Source organism: Gopherus evgoodei, chromosome 5 (assembly GCF_007399415.2).
Source record: "Gopherus evgoodei ecotype Sinaloan lineage chromosome 5, rGopEvg1_v1.p, whole genome shotgun sequence".
Classification (NCBI taxonomy): domain Eukaryota; kingdom Metazoa; phylum Chordata; order Testudines; family Testudinidae; genus Gopherus; species Gopherus evgoodei.
This window is the reverse complement of record NC_044326.1, coordinates 90,441,780-90,467,742: the sequence shown is the minus strand read 5'-3', so window position 1 is coordinate 90,467,742 and position 25,963 is coordinate 90,441,780. Positions and strand designations below refer to the sequence as shown.

At 45.8% G+C, this 25,963-nt stretch overlaps 1 protein-coding gene across 7 annotated transcripts in view; it reads left to right on the top strand.

Annotated features, from left to right (window-relative positions):
* Window positions 1–23,992, top strand: part of IL15 (interleukin 15) — an 83,844-nt gene extending 59,852 nt beyond the window's left edge. For 3 of the 7 annotated variants that reach the window (XM_030563817.1, XM_030563814.1, XM_030563816.1), the window contains exons 3-7: window positions 17,725–17,834; window positions 20,848–20,941; window positions 21,551–21,592; window positions 22,705–22,869; window positions 23,521–23,992. In XM_030563817.1, coding sequence (XP_030419677.1) covers window positions 17,725–17,834; window positions 20,848–20,941; window positions 21,551–21,592; window positions 22,705–22,869; window positions 23,521–23,646 — 537 coding nt within the window. In that variant the 3' untranslated portion in view covers window positions 23,647–23,992. Of the gene's footprint in view, window positions 1–9,423; window positions 9,576–17,724; window positions 17,835–20,847; window positions 20,942–21,550; window positions 21,593–22,704; window positions 22,870–23,520 lie in introns of all 7 variants that reach the window. The other 4 variants (XM_030563813.1, XM_030563812.1, XM_030563815.1 and 1 more) reach the window with 3 other exon arrangements.
* Window positions 23,993–25,963: the final 1,971 nt, after the last annotated feature.

Sequence of the window (25,963 nt, the reverse complement as noted above, 5' to 3'; positions counted from 1 at the left end):
AGAAAAATATCAAGAGGATTACTTGTGTTTTTTCAGGATTAATCATCCTTTTATTCTATACCTCTTTCAACATTTGTGAACTTATTTTCTCAGTCTTTTATAAATGACTTTGTCTCAGTGAAAATATTGGCCACAGGACTCATCATACTGTGGCTTAAAGAAAAGTTGTGAACATTATGCCATAACCTGTATAACAATGTAGGTGATAGTATTCCTGACAGAGCTCTGATGCTACCATTCAGCTTAATATACTTGTGTATTGATTTGGTCCTGCTTAATTTGCAGACAGAAAGCTTTATATTACTTTATGTATTCTTGGCTTGCTAGTCAGGTAATAAACCATAACCATCATCTGTAGGAGTTAAAGAAACCAACCCTAATAATAATAACTTCTCTGTTGCTTCTAGCATTGTAAACTTGTGTGTCAGAGAGAAGAGCTGTTCACATTGACATTTCATCTTTTGGTGCATTCTGCACCAATTATTTGAAATCTTGGATGTTTATCTGCATAGAGCAGGGAATTCTTTGCAGCTCCTGTTTTCTAAGATGAGTAACTAAGGATGAGTCTTCTGCTTATTGCTGAGTTCTGTGATAGATGTGAATGGGGGGCTAACCGAGATTGGAAATTCTTTCTGTCGCATAGTCTGCTTGGCTTTCTGTTGGGAAATGCCAAAGAAATGAAAAAAAAAAAAGCCACTAGGTTCTTTGGTTTGTGGTTTGCAATGCATTTTAACACACTTGATGCTCCGTTTTCTTTGCTCCCTCAGTAGAGTATTTCCAGAGCATCAGTGAGTGTAAGTTGGCATAACTCCAATGGACTCTGCTTCCATTCTGAACCATACTGCTTGTATATCTGACTTTAGTGTCTTGGTTTAATATAATAAAGTTTTCACAGGCATTGTTTGCAGTGCATCCTAACCTCAACGAGTCATCTTGCTCTACCTTTCCTTGATACAGTGTGACCACACTGCAGAACAGCAGTCAAATTTCACACGCCTGCTGTCACATCCACAGTGGTGCTGTATCCAGTCATGAGAAATACAGAGGTTTCTGTGTACCTCTCCCATGGTTCGTAGCCAGAGGTGCAAACAGAATTTTGCTGTGGAAAGGGCCCAGATCAAGTGGTTTACAGACTGGCAGGTGCCACGGCAGCTGCTCCATGCCCTCTGGGTACCACTTGTTTTCACCCCCCATGCATACACGCAGTTTACAGGGAACACCACACAGGGACAGAAGCACAGATTGGCCACCTACAATATTTCCATTGTGGGGCATCAGCCCCCACCACTACCATCCTGGTTCCACTGCCTCTTAGGGTGTCAGTCTGAGCTTGGCATAGCTATGGGAGCAGGCCCAGCCTCCAGGGTGGGGCGAGAGGGTCACCCCAGGGCCCTAAGCCCAGCTGTAGCTGCCGCAGGGCCCGTCAGCCCCTGCCTTGCCCAGGCTGCAAGGGCCTGTGCCCCCAGCTTCAGGAATCATGACATCAGAAGTTCCCAGGTCACATGGGGCAGGAGGAGTCACTCTGACCACTGCTCACTCTCCTGCAAGGGAGGGGAAGCCCTGGGTCCATAATTCCTGGACCTAGGTGGTTCAGCCCTGGCTGCTCAGGCAGGATGGGACTAGCAGGTCTGGAGCCCCTGGGGGAGGCTGGCGCTCCACACCTCGGTGGCTGTGCCCACTCTCTCATGCTCAGACATGCCAAGGGGCCTCTGCTTCCCATTGCTGCCTCTGCCATCTACAGGCCGGGAGAGCCTGAGCCCTCTGTTCCACTCTTTGTGCATCCCTATTCATAGCACCACAACTCACTGCATCATTCTGTGCTTGCTTTCTCAGGGCATTGTGGGACAACATGTTTGTCCCACAGTGCCCTGCGAAAGCAAGAATAGACTGTTCCTTCTGGGAATTGTGAGCAGAAAATGTTGAAGGCTCAGGAAATTCATTTCCTGGCAGGACCCAGGCTGGCGTGCAATTACTTCCATGTCCTCTAAATGATGGGTCCTGCTTGTCCAGCTGAGACCAACAGCTGTTGCTTGTATGGAGGTAATGTATCTTTGACATGCCTCTGCAGAAGCTGCTGCCAAGAGACAGCAGAGAGTATTTAAAGGGACAGCTTTTTGCCCTGGAACAGACCATAATGGCAGGTTGCTGGTACAAGAAGGTGGGGACAAGGTCAGTACCAGGTGGACGTGGAGGCAATGACTCAGCTGATGCTATCTTATGCTAGAGGCTGAGTGAAACCTCACTGAAGTTGGTGGGAGTAACAGCTGCCCTTCATTCAGGATAAATGCACAAAGTAATTGAGCTCTTCTTTATGGAATAAACAGCTGGAATAATAGGAGCCACCACCCAAAACACAGGCTGCATGCACAGTTGGAGGAGGAGTGGAACCAGCTGATCCGAAGGTTTTTCCTGGGGACTGAATGCAAATGCAAAACACTGTTTGCTGGAGCTGTGTGAGTGTGTGTGTGAGTGAGAAGCAGCAAAAACACCACAAAAGCATACAGAGAAGGCAGCAAGAAAGCTTGACAGACAGACGGAGAAGCACTTTTAGCTTTTTCTCAGGTTCATGCTATGGAGAGAGAGCTTTCAGGTAAAATGCTGTCTGGAAAGAGACTTGGAACTGGGAGCAAAGAAACTTTCTCTGGCTGTTTGTTTCCCATCATGTTCAGGGAAGTAGGATATTCTTTATAAATAAACAGGACTGCATCAAAGAAATACCACACCACAACATCATTTTCTCCCCAAAAGGAAACAACTCGCAAGGCCCTGAATATTGGCTAACCACTTGGGTCAAAACAGTCTGCTACACAGACTGCCACTTCTGGACCAGAACCACGCACAGAATGTTGGAACTACATTGTGATGGAAATGTGGGATGACTAGCAGTGGACCCAGAACTTTCATATAGGGAAAGTAACTTTCTTCTTCGAGTGATTGCTCACATCCATTCCAGGTAGGTGTGCGCGCCGCGCGTGCACGTTCGTCGGAAACTTTTTTACCCTAGCAACTCCAGTGGGCCGGCAGGTAGCCCCCTAGAGTGGCGCCGCCATGGCGCTCTATATATACCCCTGCCGGCCCGCCCGCTCCTCAGTTCCTTCTTACCGCCGTGTCGGTCGTTGGAACTGTGGAGCGCGGCTTAGCTGTCCTCCACGTCCCTAGCTCTCCTAGTTCTCTATCGTTTATCTATCGTTCATCTCTAGTTCCATTATAGTTGTTAATTAGTTTGTTGAGTAGATAGTTTAGTTAAATAGTTGTTAAGTAGTTCTTCGCCGGGGGCTTAGCCCTTCCCGGCACCCGGCGCCAGGCTCATGCCTGTTTCGCCGGGCTTCAAGCAGTGTGCGGCCTGCAAGAAGCCCATGCCTACCAGAGATCCCCACGAAGCGTGCCTGAAGTGCCTTGGGGAATCGCACAGATCCGACAAGTGCCGCATCTGTAAGGCTTTTAAGCCGAGGACAAAGAAGGAGAGGGATCAGAGGCTCCGAACTCTCCTAATGGAGGCGGCACTTGACCCGTCGGCTTCGCAGGCCGTGGTATCGGCACCGGCACCGGATCGCTCCGGCACCGAGAAGACTCCTCGGCACCGACCCTCTCCGGCACTGGAATCAGAGCCAAGGCCGTCGAAGTCTGATACTCCGGCCAGGCAGACCCGGCTTGAGCGCCCGGCCTCGACATCGGCCGCGGCGCCGCCGGCACCGTCAGCACCGTTGACTCCGGGCCCGGCGGGTCCGTTGAGTCCGGTGCCGCCGAGCTCCCCCATGAGATCTGGGGTTGAGGTAGTGGTCCCATCCACACCGGAGACCTTCGCCTCGGCTCGGGACCTTATTGCCCTGACTGAGCCCACTCGGCTGCCACCCCCGGTACCTCCGGTGCGGGTTGTGTCCAGAGGCAAGCCCATGATGTCAGCGCCGCCCAGAGACAGTCGTTCGCCATCCAGGTCCCGACGTCTTGGGCGCTCCAGATCCCGACGCCGCTCGCAGTCCCGGCACCGCTCCCCTCAGCGGTACCGGTCGCACTCGCGGCAACGGTCGGCATCGAGGCGGTCGCGGTCAGGCTCCAGTCGACGACACCGGCACCGCGACTCCAGGAGCAGGTCCCGACGCTACTCGCCGCACCGGTCGACCTCCCGGCACCGAGCTGGTGGCAGGTCCCGGTCTCGGTCGACCTCCCGGCGCCGAGCTGGTGGTAGGTCCCGGTCGACCTCCCGGCACCGAGCTGGTGGCAGGTCCCGGTACCGAAGCGGCACCCGGTACCGATCAGGATCCCGGCACCATGACAGATCCCGGTCCCGATCCCGGTCCTGGCACCGATATGACTCCCGGCACCGGTCCCCGGCACCGAGACGATCCTCCGTGCCGGCCCGCGCAGACCTTTACCATCCGGGGTCGGCCCCACCGTGGCCCTCGAGACAGCCGTCCATATCCTCCCAGACGGACAGCGGGTATGCGCTGGGCACCGACCGGCAGGCGGCGCTGTTCGGTGATCCGCCGCTGCAAGACCAAGGCCCACAACAGTGGGGATTCTGGACACCCTGGGCATACCATCAGGCCCAGGGCCCCCAGCAGCTCCCTGCTAGACCGGCGACTGCGGAACGTAGGGCCCCTGAAGCCTCCTTGTCTCGCCCCCCTCCCTCCCCGGAAGGGGAGGAAGGGTCCAAACAGCAGGACTCCGCTGTGGCTCCGGAGGCAGAGGCGAGGGCTGAGGAAGACCCTCAGTTGGACACTCTCGTGCCTGGGGTCTCATCATCCTCCTCCCCGGATGAGGCGGTGGCGGGTACCTCCTCCAACAGTCCCCCCCCGCTGGATCTCAGGGCGCACCAGGACCTCCTCAGGCGATTGGCTCAAAATCTGAGTCTGCAGGCAGAGGAGATCTCGGAGATAGAGGATCCAATTGTCACCATCCTCTCTTCTGATGCTCCCACCAGGGTCGCCCTGCCCTTCATACGGACCATCCAGGCCAACGCCAATACTATCTGGCAGTCCCCGGCCTCCATCCCTCCGACAGCGAAAGGAGTCGAGAGAAAGTACATGGCCCCTTCTAGGGGATACGAATATCTACATGTTCACCCGACTCCCGGTTCACTGGTGGTGCAATCGGTGAACGATAGGGAGCGTCACGGCCAGGAGGCTCCGGCCCCCAAATCCAGAGAGGCCAGGCGGATGGACCTCCTTGGCCGTAAGGTGTATTCGGCTGGGGCGCTGCAGCTCAGGGTCTCTAACCAGCAGGCCCTGCTGAGCAGATACGCCTTTAACTCCTGGGTGGCAGTGGACAAATTTAAGGAGCTGCTGCCGCAGGATGCTCGCCAAGAGTTTACGGCCATCTTGGACGAAGGCAAGAAGGTCGCACGCACGGCCTTACAAGCCTCCTTGGACGCTGCGGACTCGGCTGCCCGTACCCTCGCGTCAGGAGTTACGATGCGTCGCATCTCCTGGCTGCAGGTTTCCGGCCTTCCGCCGGAGCTCCAGCACACTATACAGGACCTTCCTTTCGAAGGCCAGGGCCTGTTTTCCGATAAGACAGACCCCAGACTCAAGAGTCTAAAAGACAACCGGGTCATCATGCGGTCCCTCGGGATGCACACCCCCGTGACGCAGCGTAGACCCTTTAGGTCGCAACAACAGCAACAACGTAGGCCGTTTTCCCAGTTCCGCCAGCGGCAGGACCTTTACAGGCGCCGCGGCAGGAACGGCAGGCGCAGGCAGTCTGGGAACCAAGGGGGGCAGAACCAAGGCTCCTCAAAACCCCCGCCTGGTCCTAAGCCTTCATTTTGAAGGTGCGCCCGAGGGCGCGGTAACAGTTTCCCCTATGGATCCTTCCCCCCCATTTTCCAACCGCCTTTCGTTTTTCCTCCCGGCGTGGTCCCAAATAACATCGGACCGCTGGGTCTTAAGCATGGTGCAGACGGGATACCGCCTGCAGTTTGTTTCGTTTCCTCCTTCCCGCCCTCCTTCCTCGTCCCTCTTCAGGGACCCCTCTCACGAGCAATTCCTTCGGCAGGAGGTGCAGACGCTCCTCAGCAAAGGAGCTATAGAGGCGGTTCCGGAAAACGAGAAAGGCAAGGGGTTTTATTCCCGCTACTTTCTGATCCCCAAGGCCAAGGGGGGCCTCAGGCCTATCCTCGACCTGCGAGAACTCAACAAATACCTCGTGAAGTTGAAGTTCCGCATGGTATCCCTGGGGACCATTATTCCATCCCTGGATCCGGGAGACTGGTACGCCGCCCTCGACATGCAGGACGCGTATTTCCACATTGCCATTTGGCCGCGCCACAGACGCTTTCTCCGCTTCGTTGTGGGGGCTCTTCATTATCAATTTGCAGTCCTCCCATTCGGCCTGTCCACGGCCCCGAGGGTGTTTACAAAATGCATGGCAGTTGTCGTGGCGCATCTTCGGCGCAACCGTGTCCACGTGTTCCCTTATCTGGACGACTGGTTGATTCGGGGCACGTCGGAACAGCAGGTCAACAGCCATGTCCGCATGATCACCGCCATATTTGCAAGTCTGGGCCTCTTGATAAACACAGACAAGTCCACTCTGAGGCCCACGCAGAAGGTGGAATTTATCGGGGCCGTCCTGGATGCCACTGTGGGCAGGGCCTCGCTGCCTCTGCAACGGTTCCAGACCATGGCGGCGATCGTTCAACGTTTGCGGTCAGCCCCATTGACGTCAGTGAGGACATGTCTAACCCTGTTAGGCCACATGGCGGCGTGCACTTTTGTGACCGACTACGCTCGGCTCCACATGAGGCCTCTCCAGCTGTGGCTTATCAGTCATTACAGGCCGGCAAGGCAACCTTTAGACATGTTAGTCACAATCCCCCAGAAGGTCTTAGATTCTCTCGGCTGGTGGTTAGACCAGTCCGTATTATGTGCGGGTCTTCCCTTTCACCCCTCTCAGCCCTCGGTATCCCTGACAACGGATGCCTCAGATCTAGGCTGGGGGGCCCACCTAGGGACCCTGCGGACACAGGGCCTGTGGTCCCAGGAGGAGGTGGGGCTCCACATCAACATGCGGGAGTTGAGAGCGGTCCGCCTTGCTTGTCAAGCGTTTTGTCATCAGCTTCAGGGTCGTTGTGTCGCCGTGTTCACGGACAACACGACGACCATGTACTATATCAACAAGCAGGGAGGCACCAGGTCCTCCTCCCTGTGCCACGAGGCGATACGACTCTGGGACTTTTGCGTAGCCCACTCCATTCACCTCAGGGCTTCCTTCCTCCCTGGAGTACGGAACACTCTGGCAGATCGATTGAGCAGATCCTTCCTGTCACACGAGTGGTCCCTTCGCCCGGACGTCGCTCTCTCCATTTTCCGGAGGTGGGGTTATCCCCGGGTGGACCTCTTCGCGTCCAAAGGGAACAGGAAGTGCCAAGCGTTCTGCTCCTTTCAGGGCAGGGAGCCGGGGTCGATAGCGGATGCCTTCCTCATCCAGTGGTCAACCCACCTGTACTATGCATTTCCCCCGTTCCCTCTGGTCCACAAGGTCCTCCTGAAGGTGCGCAGGGACAGGGCTCTCGTGATCATGGTGGCCCCGGCATGGCCCAGGCAGCACTGGTACACCATGCTGCTGGACTTGGCCATAGCCGACCCAGTTCCCCTGCCCCTTCATCCGGACCTAATTACCCAGGACCACGGGACCCTCTGTCACCCAGACCTGCAGTCGCTGCACCTAGCGGCGTGGCTCCTGCGTGGCTGACTGGTTCCGAGCTGCGCTGCTCCATGCCTGTGAGAGAGGTGCTCTTGAGCAGCAGGAAACCGTCCACAAGAGCCACATATTCGGCGAAATGGAAGCGCTTCTCCTGTTGGTGCGTAGAGAGAAATCTCCGCCCTATGGAAGTTTCGGTAACCGAAATCTTAGACTACGTTTGGTCCCTCAAAGGGCAAGGTCTGGCCTTATCGTCGTTGCGAGTCCACCTAGCAGCTATCTCCACCTTTCACCCGGGTGCGGACGGTCGCTCCGTTTTTTCTCACCCGACGGTGTCGAGATTCCTTAAAGGGCTGGAACGTTTATTCCCTAACGTCCGTCCCCCTGCTCCAACCTGGGATCTTAACCTGGTGTTGTCCCGGCTCATGGGGCCCCCCTTTGAGCCGTTAGCTACTTGCTCCCTGCTCTACCTCTTTTGGAAAACTGCCTTTCTAGTGGCTATCACCTCAGCTAGACGGGTGTCGGAGCTCCGAGCTCTTGTGGTAGACCCCCCATATACGGTCTTCCACAAGGACAAGGTGCAGCTGAGACCACACCCTGCTTTTCTGCCCAAGGTGGTCTCAGCCTTTCACGTCAACCAAGAGATTTTCCTTCCGGTTTTTTTCCCAAAACCTCACTCCTCAGGCAGGGAGCAGCAGCTCCACTCGCTGGATGTCCGTAGGGCTCTCGCGTTCTAGCATAGAGAGGACTAAGCCCTTCCGAAAATCCCCCCAACTTTTCGTGGCGGTAGCAGATCGTATGAAAGGGCTTCCTATCTCCTCCCAGAGGGTATCCTCTTGGGTTACGTCCTGTATCAGGACCTGTTATGACTTGGCCCATGTCCCTACGGGCCGTGTGACTGCGCATTCCACCAGGGCGCAGGCGTCGTCGCTAGCTTTCCTCGCCCGTGTGCCCATCCAGGAAATCTGTCGGGCAGCGACCTGGTCATCGGTCCACACCTTTGCTTCCCACTACGCCCTGGTCCAGCAGTCGAGGAGGATGCGGCCTTCGGAACTGCAGTGCTCCGTGCCGCGACTTCTCACTCCGACCCCACCGCCTAGGTATGGCTTGGGAGTCACCTACCTGGAATGGATGTGAGCAATCACTCGAAGAAGAAAAGACGGTTACTCACCTTTGTAACTGTTGTTCTTCGAGATGTGTTGCTCACATCCATTCCACACCCGCCCTCCTTCCCCACTGTCGGAGTAGCCGGCAAGAAGGAACTGAGGAGCGGGCGGGCCGGCAGGGGTATATATAGAGCGCCATGGCGGCGCCACTCTAGGGGGCGACCTGCCGGCCCACTGGAGTTGCTAGGGTAAAAAAGTTTCCGACGAACGTGCACGCGCGGCGCGCACACCTACCTGGAATGGATGTGAGCAACACATCTCGAAGAACAACAGTTACAAAGGTGAGTAACCGTCTTTTCCTGGAGCTGTGTGAGGAGCTCATGCTGGCCCTTGAGCATCATGGCAGTCATGGGAGAGAGCTACAGTAATGGTCCAGATGCGTGCTGCTATCACCCAGTGGACGCTGATTAGATATCTGTGGTAATCTGGGGTTGGCACAGTAGTTGTTGAGGTTTGCAAGGCAATTATCACTCTATTGCAATCCTGCATCCTTGTAATATTATGGGTTTTTAACAGATGGGATTCCTGTATTGCTGGCACAATACCCATTGTATGCCTTCCATTTGGAGCAAGAGAGTACATTAACAGGAAAGGATACTACTCTGTCCTTATGCAGGCCTCTGTGGACCACCATTACAGATTCATGGACACCTATGTGATGTTGGTAAACCAGGTGCCGACTCTTGCCAAGTCTGTAGACCTCAGCTGAGCACTGACAAATTCATAGCTGGAAACCAGACCAGCTCACCCATCTTAGTAATGTTCAAGGTAGGTGTTAGACTTGTAAGGATGTGTTGAGACTCTGAAAAAGTCTTGTCATTTGCTGTGTGCATTGATCTTACTTGTAACGTCTGTCTCTCATGCTATAAGGTAATATTAAAGTTTTGCTTTATAATTGTAAAAATGCCTGCTCTGAACTTGTGAACTCAGATAGGAGGAATGGTTCCCCAGGACTACCAAAACTAAGGCTACTGGCATTGTCTTTGGTATGAGATACAAATGATCTGGGAAAAATGACTGGGCTCTTGAGACTGGGAGCAACGTGAATCTTTGTGATTTTTGGTGTAAGTGACCATTTATCACTAAGTCCAGCTTGTCTGGGTGGCAAGAGAGACTGGAATGCCCAAGGGGACTGTCTGTGACTCCATGATAAGGCTGTTACAGTCATCCAGGAGTTCACATTTTTTACAGGGTTGGTGAAATCTAATAATAGAAGATACCACCAGTTTGGCGTGTCTGCCCTGCTTTTTGACAGTCTGTCCTGAGATTGGCACTCAGAATTGTGAACTTCTCCAGACAGCTAGACAATCTGCATAGGATACACTTTTGGGGCAGCACCAGATTTGGAATTGCTTTTCTTAGCCCTGCTGTAGCTCATGCTGAGCACCTTTATATTTTCCCTTCACTGTTGTCCTCTATGGTTGATCCATGACTGGCCAACAATTTCCAAAGCTATGTTTCATACTTTTGGGCATTCCTCTCTGGGTCCCAGAGTCAGGGGTTTTGCTTCCTTTGGCCCAAAGGTTGACCAAGAGTTTGGTATTGGCTACTAGTTGAGTGGCTGCATCCTGATACATGATCTTGTTTCTGGGCAGTCTTCTCACTGGTGTATTGGACACCATACATGACCGAAGCTGAACGTATTGCAATGTAGGGCCAAGGACACTGAACAGAACTACATGAAGGTCAGTAACTTGCAGTCAGGAGATAGAGCACAGGTAGATTGCAAGATAGGACACAGGACTGGGAGCTCTGGGGACCTGTGAGATGAGACTGGTGGGCAGGGGCGGCTCCAGGCCCCAGCACGCCAAGCGCGTGCTTGGGGCGGCATGCCGCGGGGGACGCTCTGCCAGTCGCTGGGAGGGTGGCAGGCAGGGCGCCTTTGGCGGCATGCCTGCGGAGGGTCCGCTGGTCTCGCGGCTTCGGTGGACCTTCCGCAGGCACGCCTGCGGGAGGTCCACCGGAGCCGCAGGACCAGCGAGTGGCAGAGCGCCCCCTTGCAGCATGACGCCGTGCTTGGGGCGGCGAAATGTCTGGAGCTGCCCCTCCTGGTGGGCCATCATCTATAAATTGTTATGATTGATTGTATCTGCTCCTTTCACTGAAGATATCTTGCATAACCAAAAAAACAAGACAAGCTAACTTTCAGGGTATGGTGGCTGCCCGATGCTGAGGCATCACTATGGAGTGTTGGTGTCTGTATTAACAAGCAAATTTATGATTATGAGTCACAGTGAATTTTTTCTATTGAAGACAAAGCCATATATGATGGAACTGGGTTTTTAAAAGTTTAGATTTATAATTCTGAGAAGGTATTGCTGTATCATGTTCTGTAACTTCCTCACCCATGATTGATTCCATACGGGGCAGGGCCTTAGGTTTAGGCAACCTCAGGTTTCAAATTACAGGACCTGATTAGGGCAGGAGGGAACAAAATAGTTTAGAGCCACCTTATGCTCCTTCATTCTGGAGGCCAATTAGTCCCAAAATAAGGTAAATTACACTCAGACCAGTAACATTATCACCGCAGTGAGGGTGGGGGTCACAGATTATGTGACTTGTTCTTTTTAATGCTCATAAACTGCTGCCTCACTCCACAACTTTGGGAAATGTAACTGTAGCCCTCTCGCCCCCTATTCAAATTATCCAGGGGACCCTCTGATCAGCATGTGACTTCATTACAAATCACTGGGCTGAATGGTCTGTCAAAGCTGAGGCATATTGGCTGGTCAAGGTGTAGATGATTGCCCTGCTGCTGCCCATATTATACCTGTTCCGTGGATTAATGATTTCTAACTTCCATGCTGTTGATGTGAGATATTTTATAAGCAGAAAAATCCATTCCTGTGCTCAAATCTTTCTAGGTGTTTGACAGCCTACTTTTCAAGATGCAGTAAGCTTTAAACTTCATTTCTGATTGATTATATCTTGGTTTCCTGTTGGAAATCCTATTGAGTATTGGTTACCAGGATATCAAAATATCAAACAACAAAATATTCAATATTTGACCTGCTAGTGTGAGTGATTGCGGGATTGTAGGAGTGTATGTATGACAGGTAACTAAAGCAACGTAACCCCTAGGTAAGATCATGCTAGTTATTTTTGTATTTAGACAACGTTCGCATTACTAATCCAAGCTCAATGAAATGTACACAAGCCTCACTGTGACTGATTACTCAAGCTATTTTAGTCATGAACCCATGAGTCCTCTCCCTCTTCCCCTCCCTTACGCCTTTCTCCCTCCCCCAAAACACTGCTCTATAAATCAGTTAGTTGCATGGTGGTCTGTAGTTCCTTTTGTCCTCTCTTTTCTCTCTTTAACTGTGGAAACCATAGTTGCCATACAGTCTAGTTCTCCCATCTTCAGAGATCTAAGCAAAGTTTCTATTAGTTGCTCCTGTTTTTCCTGGATAATACTGTGATGCTGGCAGAACAGGTGCCATCTCATGCCAAAGTCCCACACCAATTTACTTGTGTATTAGTGTAGATGAAAGTGATAATTAAATGTATAAATGTGTATTTGGTATTTAAATTTCATGAAAACTAATGGAAGGTTACTAACTATATCCCATTATAATGTAGTAGCAAAGAGTTACATTGTGTATACCTCTGTAACTAAATAACCCATCAAATGAGAAAGAAGCCTTGTGAATGGAAATGAAAAACTTTTCTGTTAAAGTGCTAATTTCAGAGCAACTGGTCATTGTTTGTGATGATTAGTAGTCAGATGCATTCCTCACTCTCCATCATCAAAGGAAGAGCCCATGTGGGCAGTGACGCTGTCAGCTTGTTTTCTGTGAGGAGAAGCTCTAAGTATGGATTCAGGGAAAGACCATTCATCTTTGGACTGTTTGGATTCTAACAAGGTGGAATAACTGAATGAGAAGACTAAGATCCCCAGAGTTATTCTTGGTATCCCTGAGAGACATTTGGAAACTGGCAGATTACTACATCTCTGCAACTGAAGTTATGCAAGTAGGGAAGGTGGAAGAAGAGCTGTTAATTGAAGTTGCAGGAGAGACATTGAATCAGAAGACAATTTGTGTACTTCGGAAGTAACTTTAGTGCCATTGTTGAGAGATCTGGAGAACTGAAGAGATGAACCAAATGTACATGGGCGGCAGTGAAAGAGGTAGCAGGAGTACCGCAGGATCAACAATAAAGTAACAAACTAAAAGGGATAGTGGATAGTGCGTGTGTGTGTGTGTGTGTGTCCCCCTGCCTGCTCTATCATTTGGAAATGGTGGGTCTTACGAAAATGGAAGAAAAGATGCAGGTAGTAGAAAGTACTCTGAGGCGAATGGCAGGCAATCAGAGGGTAGACAGAGCATTCATGGAAGAAATTAGGGGGAAAATGAATGTGGGACTGGCAGTGATGGATGGGCTGGACATGTGATAAGAATGGAAGAAGAACAATCAGCAAAGAAACCATGGGTGGAAGAGGACAGCAAGAAATGATATGGAAGACCAAGGATACAATGGAAAGACTCTGTCAAGAGAGGTTTGAAGAGGAAAGGGCTGGCATACAAAGACCTACAAACCTGTGCCAGGGACCAGAAGGAATGGCAAAGAATCATGGACACTTCTGATTCAATGTAAGTGGGAAAAGGAGTCAAAAAAGTCTGTGGACTGGCACTCCAGAAACCCTAACCTCCTTGTCCCAAGCAGTGACAGGCATAGTGGACTGTAAATAGAGGCTAGTGCCCAGTGTCTACTTTCCCATCCACAGACCACATCTATTGTAGGTGATGACCAGTAGCCTAGGTAACAGGGTTCAGCAACCTGGAATTTGGCATCATGCTGGTCAATGAAAGCTAGATCATCCACAAACTGATTTTAGATGAGGTGCTATTCCTTGCTCCTAGCTAGGCACTGGAATAGCAGCAATACATGAAAATGCTTTTCTCTGTCTTCATCATTTCTTTTGGGTATGGCCTAGCCACTCATTCATCACCTCCAGGGTTCCCAGAAACTATTTCATTCAGCACAGAGAGCCTTGCCTTGTGGGTAAGAAAGAGACAACATATCACATGGCTGCTTCATGTGCTACAGTCCATCTCTAATTCAAGTACCTTTTCAAGGCCTTACTCTTTCCAGCATTCTTTAGGCAATGGCCTAGCGATCTCAGAAACCACTTCACTCTTCAGGCCATGATAACACTGCCATCAGTGGGGATGTTTCCACTTGACACAGTCCACATTGAAACTTGGGAGCCCAGAATTTACTCAGTGGAAGGCTATCTGCTACAGGAGACAAGGATGAACCAAATCTTGCTACTTTTAGAGCAAAATGTAAGATTCCTCACCTTCTTGGAGACATTCCCCCAATAAAAGTTATCACAGGATAGTATAGTGAAATTTCTCTTGGATATAAACAATAGCATATGGATATAAAAATGCCATTGACTGTCCATGGGATCTTTGATCCTAAATCCCTTTAGAAAATAAGATTTAGGCTCCTACATCAGTTATCTATCATTGAGTACCGCAGTGCCTAAATATCTTTAAAAATTTGGGCCACAGCATCTTAGAAATACCTAGAGAGATTTGTGAGTAAATCTCGATGAAGTAGTTTGAAAGATGGTTTGATAGACACAAACTTGTAACCTTAGCTTCTCTAATGTAAAACATAAATAATTTATGTAGCTATAATCTTTCTTGTGTCTAACTTAACTTCAATTCTTTATGACAACAAAGTTAGCAAAATTATGGCTTGCAGCATTAAAGTCAAGGGGAATTTTGTCATTGACTGACTTATATGGGATTATGATTAGGTCCCCAGTGAAGAAAGATTACTACTGTAGCTTAGATTTTACTCTGGTAGTAATTTTAAGTGTTTCATTTTAACTTCATGATTAGAAAGCAGTTTAATAAAGACATTTTTCAAATGAATAGTTTTGCTTGTGTCATATTTTGAAGGTTTTTTTGGCCACACCCACTTATATTTACTATAGAGTTCATTTTGTTTTAAAACTTTTTGACAATGCCACTATATGTGGATACCAGTATGTGCAGCATAGTGAAAAACAAAATATTTAAATATAATTTATTCCTTCACTTTTACTTGTAGAGTCCCCAGTTCAGGGATCCCTATTTTTATTTTATCCAAAAATAAGACAAATGTAGTAGGAAGATAATAATATAGAACAAGAGAGCAATGAATTGGCTACTGGTTTAGGGGGAACCAGAAATGAAAACCTGAAAATGGCAAAGGTGAAATTTTAAACTGCAACAGTGAGTTCAAGCCAAAGGAATATTTTATCAAAGTCCATAGTTGAGCTGCCATCAATAATGTTGCTCAAAAATAGTTACGATAAAATAATTAATAAATTGGTATACAGAATGATCCTGCATTGGACTAGATGATCTAGGAGGCACTTTCTAACTGGATATGCTGTAAATTTATGAAAACTTGATGAGACCATAAAACACCTGTGAAAGTGTGCATGGAGCTTCTCTTCCCTACCCCTCTTCCCCCATTTTTAGAGGCATTAGAAAATCACTACCTATTCAAAACCCAAATGTTTTATTTCAAAAATCAGTTAAGGTTGTTAAGTGACAGTAATGTAGTTACCTACCAAATTTACAAAACTCAAGCACTTGAAAACAAAGAAATGAATTAGTCCAGATATGATGACCACATAATAAGCAACCATATTTGTATCAAATATAAAAAAAGGGTTTTTGGCGTGGAATGCAAGCAAAAGGATAATTTTACCACATCCTGGAATTTCCTTTTGAAAAGTAGTCCTGGATGAGTGAGAAGTCAATGATGAAAATATTCTCCATCTCTATGCGTGGTTTTCCTGCTCTGGCAGTTTCACCATTGCCATTTTATAATAATGGCAATTTCTAAAGGTTTGAGTTTTTTTAAATTCTGGACCTTGAATAATACTGCCTCTTGTACCAGCCAATATCAAAACCTACCACTGCTTAAAATTGTGACATAGTGTGATTTTGTTGGAAAAGGACACAAGGAAACATTGAACAAGGTACTTTAATCGCTCTACTTACTCAATTTAAACAAACTTTGTTGCCAATGAAACTTTAAATCATATCCTAAATTTGAAAACGTGGGGATTTTAAGTTTTCTTCATTTTGGGGTATGTTGCTTTTTTGGTTTTTTGATTTTTTTTTAAGTTATATGGGAGATCAAAATCAAACTTATTATGGGATTATGATTGCAACTTTTACTTAGCTTTTACTAGCTATCACCAGTAAAACAACTGACACTACCAGAGTTGTGGGCTTCTAGAGTTTGGCTTAAGGAAGATCTCTTATAATGCCCAATACTGCACCCACTAAAATCAGTATAAAAAACTCCCATTACCATTGAGCAAGATTGGGCCCCAAACTGTCCACAACAAACAGTAAAAAAAATTGCTTAATGACACCCTCTTGTTTTCAGTTATACTGAACATATTAGTTTTTAACTTTTTTATAGACAGTTTGAAGGAGGAGTAACGGGCCATTTTTTGAGATAGAAATTGACAGAAACTTTAGTCTAAAATTAAAATTTTAAAATGGCTAATATTTTTATGACCTGTAAATGAAAACTATTTTGAAGAACTTTCTCCAAATCTGTACATAAATGTTTTCCTTTGCCTTAAGAGTAAATGTGACCACCTTCAGGTCAAATCGATTTTCCAAGCCAAAGTTATAGCAGAAACTGATTGCAACCTTAATTATGGAGAGGCTGCTGAATCTCCATAATACTTAGCACCCGGACTTAAGTTGATGTGACCACAGTAGGTCTGTCCTGGTTGAAAGAACTACAAGCTTGTACTTCTCTCTCATTATAGGCTTATAAATGGACAGATAATTTGTTACTTAATGTTTTAGCATACAACCTTCACTGGTGGCTTACAACCTGTTATATACTCAGATTTTTGAGATTTCCATTCACTGTGGTTAAGCTCTTTTTTTTCAGATGAGTTGAATCACTACTGTGAGTGATTCTCCATACTGAACCAGTTAAGAAAATCAAAACATGTAGGAGGATTATTTGTCATGTTCTTACTTTAGTACAAATTATCTATTTGTGGTTTGTTGTGGATATTTTACATAACTAGCTTCCAGGTACCTGGAACTGTCTTCCGCTAAAAACATGTAAAGTTATGTGATCAACAAACTGCTATATTATTTTAACTAAGCCTTTGGATCTTGGAAACAATAAATATTACTTACTAATCCCTATATAACGTTGTATGTTTAAAGAATTTTACAAATATAAGTAATCCTTACAATAACCCTGTGAGATAAATGACTATTATTAGCACTAAAACATAGGGCCCAATCCCCAACAGGTGCATCTCCATAATTGAACTGTGCCAGTCTACATAAGAGTGGTTTTGGCTCATTCTAGAAAGAAAGTTTCCAAATTATGAATTATGGAGCACTTGCTGATGATCCATGGAGAGCTGGCTCCCCCTTCGTATTTCCAACTGCTAAATTACATTAAAAGAAGGTACAACATTTTTTAAAAAACCCTTTGCTAATATTACTTTTTCGCATATTTAATTGCTGTAGATGCTGTGGAGATATTATGGAATGCAAAGGAGTGGACAGGAGGTGGTCTGCAAAATTAAGAGTGGGAAAGCAAGTGATCTCTAATACAATACCTGTATTAAAATGTGATCCATATTATGAAAGAAGCTAGGAACCCATGATCTAGAACACATTCCAGTTTCTTGTGCTATGCCCCTGGCATCTGCTTTTCTACCAGCAAGTGACTACCTATTCCTAAAAAGCTACACAGTGGTTTGGCCTTTACAAAATATCCAGTACATGCAATATTGTCTTTACTAGATGACTTGCCTAATGGATTAATTAAATCAGTACTAAAAATATCTATAATGTCAAATTGTGCCATACAGGTCATTTAGGTAACTTATTATTTTCTGGATCTTATCTTTCAGAAAACATACCTGAGAAGTATTTGTCTCCACTACCAGCAGTATCTTATTCTGAACAGACATTTTCTCAGCTTTTTAAATAATGCAGCTGGAATAACCATCTTCATTCTTTGGTAATTATAATTTAAAAAAATCAAAACTAGTAAATAAATAATTATTTGTATTTGTGCAGTATCTTTCTCCCAATGATCTCCAGTCACTTTACAAAACTGGATTCCCCACGTTCCATGTCACACCCTCTTCACCGGCTCAGTATTCCCTAATCTCCTCCCCGACTAGTGCTTTGTGCTCCACATGCTAAGTGTCCTTTGCCCCACTATGTGCCCTGCATGCTCACTCCCTACCCCCTTTTTGGGTCAAGTCTCCCTAATAGGGGCTGTCTTGTCCCATCCCAACAGTACCTTCCTCCGTCTCATTGGGAAGAGGGCTGGTAAGTGTCCTCTGTCCTTTCATTGTTCCAGGTCCATTGGGAGAGAATTCTTCCTCTCCTTTCCTGTAATTGTAGATAACAGGAAGGAAGCTGGATTCTTTTCTCTGGATCTACTTGCTGTTTGAACTGGGTGCCACCTCTGCCTCTCAGCTGGTTATCCCAGAGGGAGAGGGAGAGAAGAATGCTAAGTCTGCCACTGCTGCACACAAAATCAGCAGAAGGGCTGGAACTGGCCTTCCCTTACCTGCCCTGTGCCACAGGCTCAAAGACATTATTGCTCCCTCCTGCTTGGGAGTTTGAGGGAAATGTCCCACTCTTTTCCCCCAAACGAACCCCCAGTGGTTGCATCTATGATTGAGGCTCACATTTTCAAAAACGTCCACCAAGTTTGGGGTGCCAAACTCGAGACTCTAGATCTACAAAAGGAACTAAGGGTTAACATGGCAAGTTAGCAAGGCAGTAAGAATATACAGTGCACCTATTTGCCACACAGTCACGTCCAGTGCAGTGAAAGTGTTGGAGTGCAGCTTAATATACTAGACTTTCAAGTAGTAGTAAAGCAAGTGCACTCTGGGACTTTCACTGCACTGTAGATTCACACCATGGCTTGCCGTGCAGTAAATTGCTATGTAGACAAGCCTTAGATTCGGCATTGCAATGCTTAAAGTTTAGGCATCCTGTCACATAGCAGAATCCACAGCTCCAAGTTAGGTGCCCAGGCTCCCTATGCAATGCATGAAGAGAGTTAGGTGCTAAGAATAGGATTCGTAAAAGCCAGCAGCAGGTGAAGATGATGGTGCTGCTGTCAGCCCCCCTTATATCTTATAGCCCCACTGTGTAGAGCAGTTATCTGGGATGCGGGAGACCTGGGGTCAAGTCCCTACTCTGCCTGATTTATAGCAGGGACCTGATCCCAGATGTTCCACCTCCCAGGTGAATGTCATAACCACTGGACTATAAGATATTCCAGGGCAGAGCTCTCCATATCTCCCGTTCATGCTGTTCCACTTTGTATAAAATGCTTACTATTTTTGGAGCAGGGAGTAGAACCTGGGTCTCCCAGGTGAGTGCCCAAACCACTAGACTATAGAGTCATTGTTTCGCTCGCTCGCTCGCTTTAGCCCAATGACTATTTAAGTACTTTATAAGGGACTTTACCAGCAGAAACTTAGGCACCTTAGGGTAAGATGGCAGCTGAGCAGGAGTTTTGAGAATCTAAATTTTGGCTTATGGATCTAGTTCTAAGGGCCCGATTTTCAGAGGCACCCACAGCTTTAGTTAAAAATCAGTGGGACATGTGGATGCCTCTGCAAATCAGGTTAAGGTGTTTCAAGATTAGCACCCAAACTGAGGATACTTGACATGTCCATAACATTGTGACCAAACCAACATCTCCTTGATTCTGTTGGCATGTTCCCAGGTGGTTGCCCATCTTTTCCAACTTACTACTTAGACCAGTGAAAGTGTGTGTAGCTGGTGTACATGCACTCATCCAAAACATTTTTGTGGAGGGTCTTTTTTTTAAAAAAAATTCTGTCAGATGTTTGACCTATTGCACATCTGAAATATTAGTTGTCATTCTGGTGGAATCCACGTGAGATAATCAAAGGTACACGACAAAGGCATATTATCAGTCACGGACAATATTATCATCAAAACGTGTTTATGACTGGGAACCATGTGATAAATTAGAGGCGTATACGATAATCTACACATGAAAGTAAAATTGAACGAGGAGGTTATACATATATACTTATCACATGCCTGTGACTACATTACCTGCCCACTGATCAATCTCTGTGATTATATTTGACTACTTCAAACCATTGAGCGGCTTAAAACAATTGCCATTTATGTTAAAATCAACCAGCCAAATAAATATTTCCTCCTTCTCTCCCAATGTTACCTGTATTGCTGTAATACCTAGAGGCCGCCAATTAAAGGATGAGAGTGAGGCACATATAACAAAGTCCCTGTTCCAAAGTTCTTACAGTCTAATGTGGAAGGAATTCTTCCCTGAGGTTCAAGATAGGCAAAATTCAGTCCTGAGCCAGTGACAGCTTTTTATACATCAAGAGTTACAGTTTAAAAATTGAGTAGCCCACACCTTCACAGGGCTAAAAATAGGCACTGTACTATTTGGAAGAGGAAATTCCTTCCTCAGTGGGACTCAGAGCTTGAATCTAGCCTTGGACGAAGCTAAGCTGGGAGACTTCAAATTTGTGACATTATTATATCTAGAAAGAACAATTTTAGATATTTTACTTTAAATAGTTTTAACCTCTCACTCTGGGCCCTGTGGAGCTGGACCCTCTTTAAAGTTGGTAACATTAATTTTTCAGTAATATATATGGGCATATACAAGATGATGTGGGATAGACTTTTATCACCAGGAGATAAAATGATGCTTAGCATAATTTACTTGTGGTTTTTCCACTTGTGAGTAAGAGGATCATCCCAGACTCCTGCTGATTAAACCCTCATACTAGTATGTACCATCAGTATTCCCTATATATTTCGTGGTCCCATACTTTATCATAGGGCTTCACAGTCTGTCACATATGCCTGCATATATGGCATATATGTAATATGATACTGCTCTTCTGCCAACCAGTCTCAGTTACATTATTATCTTCAGAAAAGCTGTGTGCATGTTACTAAATATCTTCATTGTTTTTGTGGTTGTTTTGTTTTAGCTGCATCAGCGCATATCTACCAGGAATAGAAGCTGAAAGAAGAAGGTGGGAGGCAGTTATAGATGATTTGCATGAGATTAAATACACATCTGATGTAAGTTCACAAAGCATTAACTTTTCATAGAATCATTTGGGCAGGAAGAGACCTGGAGTTGGTTGTCTAGTCCAGTGCTTAAATAGTAAGTAAGTAAGTAGGGGGAGAAGGGAGGGAAAGAAGAAATCTGATGTAATGCTGTAGCACAGGAATAAGCAGGGGAGTAGATAACAATATGTGACACTTGGGGTGGACCCTGCATCACAGCCCCTTAAATTAAGTGTTTTCTTCTTCAATTTTTATTTCCTCCAATGCTGTATTTTAATCTCTGCAGCATTTGTTCTTAGTCAGATAAAACAAGAAGAGAGTTTTTCTGAAGAGAAGAATTGGGAGTAGGCTTCTTCTGAGAAAGTACTGCTGGAACTCAGCTCCAGAAATGTGCTTCTTACTTTGAGCTTCATACTGTGGGGTGCTGGGGAATCTCATGCTCACAAGGGCCTATGCTGTGAGGTGCTGGGGACTCCCAACGTCCACTGACTTCAGTGATCTCAGCACCTTGCAGGATTGACCCTTTGAGCACTGAGCTAAGCCATTCCCCTGGTAGGATTGACTTTATTATCCCTAAACTCAAGAATTATTGTTCATATGTACAAATCTGTTTTCTTTTAGAGCATCGATGCCTGTTTATACACTGCATATACAGACAAGCCAGTAAGTACATTTTGTAAATTTGACCTAGATTGGTCTAAGGGTGATATCCTTATTTCTTCTGAAGTAACCAGCTAAAGGCAATCAATGTTTAATTTGATCAAAGCTTCTGAAACCAAATTATTAGCATTAAAAATACATTTCCATTCTTTATTTGTATTAATCAGGATGACTGTAAGCAGATATGGCTACTGAATCATTGGCTATAGAAGTTTGTCAATTAAAAGAAAGGACAAAATGATATTTATCAAAAGGAAGAACTTTCCTTTTTGTCAAAAGAAAACATGATTCTCCAACATTATGCACTCTGCTGGAGCATTCTAAAATAGTGTTAAGATCTAAATTGCCTAGGCATCCACCTTCAGATAGTTTCTAATTGGAGGAATGGCAAAGCTAGGGATAGCTATCTTACACATTTATTTCAGTTTAGGGGATATAATGTACATCACAATAATCAGAGAGGTCATGTAGCCAATCTAATTTTAAAATGATCTCCTCTATGCAGCTTCTACACTCTCCTAGGAAGATGGTTCCACAACCTAATAGATGTTACTGTCAAGAAGGTTTTCTTGATAGCCAAAATTTTTAGTTTTTTAAGAGGGAGGCAATATAGTCCCATGGATAAGGCATGGCTCTGGGAATCAGAACACCTGGGTCCTGTTCCAGGCTCTATCACTGACCTTGCAGTGTGACCTGAGGCAAAATCAATCCATCTCTGTTTCTTCCATCTGTACAATAGGGATAGTGATACTCCCTTTTTAAAAAATGCTTTGAGATTTTTGAATGGAAATTGATATCAGAGCTAAGTATCATTAATAATAACTTGATCCCATTATTCTTAATTATACCCCAAAGTATATCCTAATTAATTCCCATTCTATCTTGGTATTTACATTCTTCACCAAGCCTGTTGTGTCCTGACCCAACTTTAAACGTCATTTAACCAAGCTACACATTAACTTTCATGATAGATGTAGATATTTACAAACATTTGCATGGCAAAACAAATACACAGTAGATCAAAATCAGCTGCTGGTTTGCAAAATTATATACCACATATGCACCTATTTCTTTAATTTTTCTATTGTAAAGCCATTGACATTTTTCATTTTTAGGATGAGTGTGAAGTACAAGTGATGGAATGCTTTTTGTTAGAGTTGAAAGTGATTTCCCATGAATGTGAAATCAGAAAAGGATGTAAAATCAAACAGTACGTGCGCAATGTGCTGGCAAATGTAAAGGCAAATTTACCAAAGAATACAAGTTTACCAACCAGTCCGGTAAGTGCCATCTATAATCACTGGAAAGAGGACAATCCCCAAAAAAGTGCATTTAAGTGCATTTAATGGCTTGAGATAAATTCTGCTGTCAGAATGCTGTCATGACGGGGGTGTGAATGGCAGTCATCCACTCACACATTGATTTACACAGACAGAATTTAGCTCTTCTCAGAATAAAGTTTTCTAGAATGTTAGCAAAACAAAAACTTAAGAAGGTCCATCTAGTGTGTGTGCATGTGTAAACTGGTACCCCACAGCCAACATTTTCAAACTGAAATTCATGGAGAGTGGACCATATTTAGACACCTAAAGATATATCACCTGGTTTTCAAAGGGACTGAACACTTGCATCTCCCACTGAAGTCACTGGCAGCTCTACAAGTTCATGTTTAAAAATCAGGCCACTTACATTTCAGTACTTAGGTTTCTTGGCAGCCTCCAGCAGGGCTCCTGTGGAAATTGTCTGCAGTGGGATTCCTTGTAAGAGGAAAGTGAGCAAGATTTGGCTGTCTATCAAAACCAATTCAACTAGCTCCAGTTTTAATATCAAACCCATTTTTATTCAAAGAATTGTCATTTTTCTATTCTTCTGTTTCCCCCTCCTTTTTTTTTCTTTTCTTTTTTCTTTTTTTCTTTTTTTCTTTTTTGCAGAACAGGAATAAAATAACATGCAAACAATGTGAAGAGTACGAAGAAAGAAATTTTATTAAATTTATAGAGACTTTCGAAGAGTTTGCAAAACACAAGCTGAAATTTTTACTGCACATTCCTAAATAGGCTTTCTTTTTGAAAGTGCTTAAGGGAAACTCCATAAACTTTGCTAGCACTTCAAGCAATATAATCATTGGATGGATGGAGAGACAACCGGTTTGGCTATTTTAATAACTTTGTAAGACTGAAAGGCAGAAAAAAAGCGAAGTATAGCCAAGAATAAGATGAACTATGAACTGCGCCACAGACTATTATAAAATTATGTGTATTTTATAAACATTTTAGATAAATATTTGCTCTTTGCATGTCTCAGTTATTGACTACTACTTAGAAAACATAGTAACTTGTACTTGTCATAACTCTAGTCCCAGATTTGGACCTTAGTGTCCAAAATATGGGGGTTAGCATGAAAACCTCCAAGCTTAGTTACCAGCTTGGACCTGGTAAGCTGCCACCACCCAAAAAATTAGAGTGTTTTGGGGCACTCTGGTCCCCCCAAAAACCTTCCCTGGGGACCCCAAGACCCAAATCCCTTGAGTCTCACAACAAAGGGAAATAAACCTTTTCCCTTCCCCCCCTCCAGGTGCTCCTGGAGAGATACACAGAAGCAACCTCCGTGAATCTAAGCAGAGGGAGTCCACCCTCTCTAATTCCAGTCCTGGAAACAAAAGCACTTCCCTCTTTACCCAGAGGGAATGCAAAGTCAGGCTAGTAAATCTAACACACACAGATTTCCCCCTGACTTCTTCCTCCCACCAATTCCCTGGTGAGCTGCAGACTCAATTCCGTGGAGTTTCTCGCTAAAGAAAAACTCCAACAGGTCTTAAAAGAAAGCTTTATATAAAAAAGAAAGAAAAATACATACAAATGGTCTCTCTGTATTAAGGTGACAAATACAGGGTCAATTGCTTAAAAGAAATATGAATAAACAGCCTTATTCAAAAAGAATACAATTTAAAGCACTCCAGCAACTGTAGACATGTAAATACAAAACAACAAACCATTTTTGTACTCACAACTTGGAAACAGAAGATTAGAAAGCAGGAAATAGAAAAATCCTTCTCATAGCTGAGAGAGATTCAGGCAGAAGACAAAGAACTCAGACACAAACTTCCCTCCACCCAGAGTTGAAAAAATCCTGTTTCCTGATTGGTCCTCTGGTCAGGTGCTTCAGGTTACTTTTTTTTTCCGGTGAAAGAGACATTAACCCTTAGCTATCTGTTTATGACAGTACTGCAAATATTTTATTTTCTGGGAAAGCTTAACTCGTGCAAATGAGAATATATATATATATAAATCACTGACCAGTATGTGTTCGGAGTCCTCTTCTGTGCCCAATCCCCACAGGATCAGAATCTGTCTCAGTCCCTAACTACAGAAGCTGGCTTTTTAAGCTCAGGCTATACAGTCTCATGCTTTCATGTCTGGAGAGCCCTATTTCAGTTCCCTGCTGAGAGCCCACATAGCAATCACCACATGTGTAAAGTCACGGGAACCAGTAGCTCACATAGCTGTGACTGTAATAAACAGGGTTCTGATCCTGCAAGTTGCCCCATGTGAACAGACCCCTGTGGCCAAGTAATATCCCACTGATTTCAGTGAGGCTCTACATAATTACAGCACTCTGCTTTCATAGAACAGCTTACAAAATCAGGGCCTACGTGTATGGAAACCAGAGTCTGGATATTCAGGAAAATGCAGGACTGAAAGAGGCAGTTGTGCAGCTGTAAATTCAAACTGTCTGAATCTGTCTGCTTTTTATAACTTTCATTGATGAAGTGAATAAAATGGATACACACAATAATGCAGTACAGTGAAAATGCAGTGATGGTAAAACATTTTAGTAATTCTTCTAACAGGAAACAGTCATCCCCATCAAAGAATAGAATGAAAAGATGAAGGGGAATTAAGTTACCAAAAACTGATACTTAATTTCACAAGCATCTACCGTAGTCAGATTTAAGGCACTATTACAGACGTAGGCAAACTACAGCCCGTGGGACCATCCTGCCTGGCCCCTGAGCTCCCGGCCAGGGAGCCTAATCCCCAGCCTCTCCCCCACTGTCCCTCCTCCCCCACAGCCACGCCGCCGCATGGGCCATGCTCTGGCCCACTACTCCCGCTGGGCAGCGTGGGGAGTGCAGTGGCTCTGGCTTGGTGTTGCAGCTGTGAGCCCCTGCTGCTGGTAAGGGGGCGAGGAGTGGGGGGAGTGGTTGGGTAAGTGAGCAGGGAGTCCTGGGGGGCAGTCAGGGAGGAGGGGATGGTTGGATGAGATGAAGGTTCTGGGGTGGTGGTCAGGGGATGGGGAACAGGGAGAGTTGGGAGTGGGAGTCCTAGGAGGCCTGTCAGGGGCCAGGGATGTGGATATGGGTCAGGAGGGCAG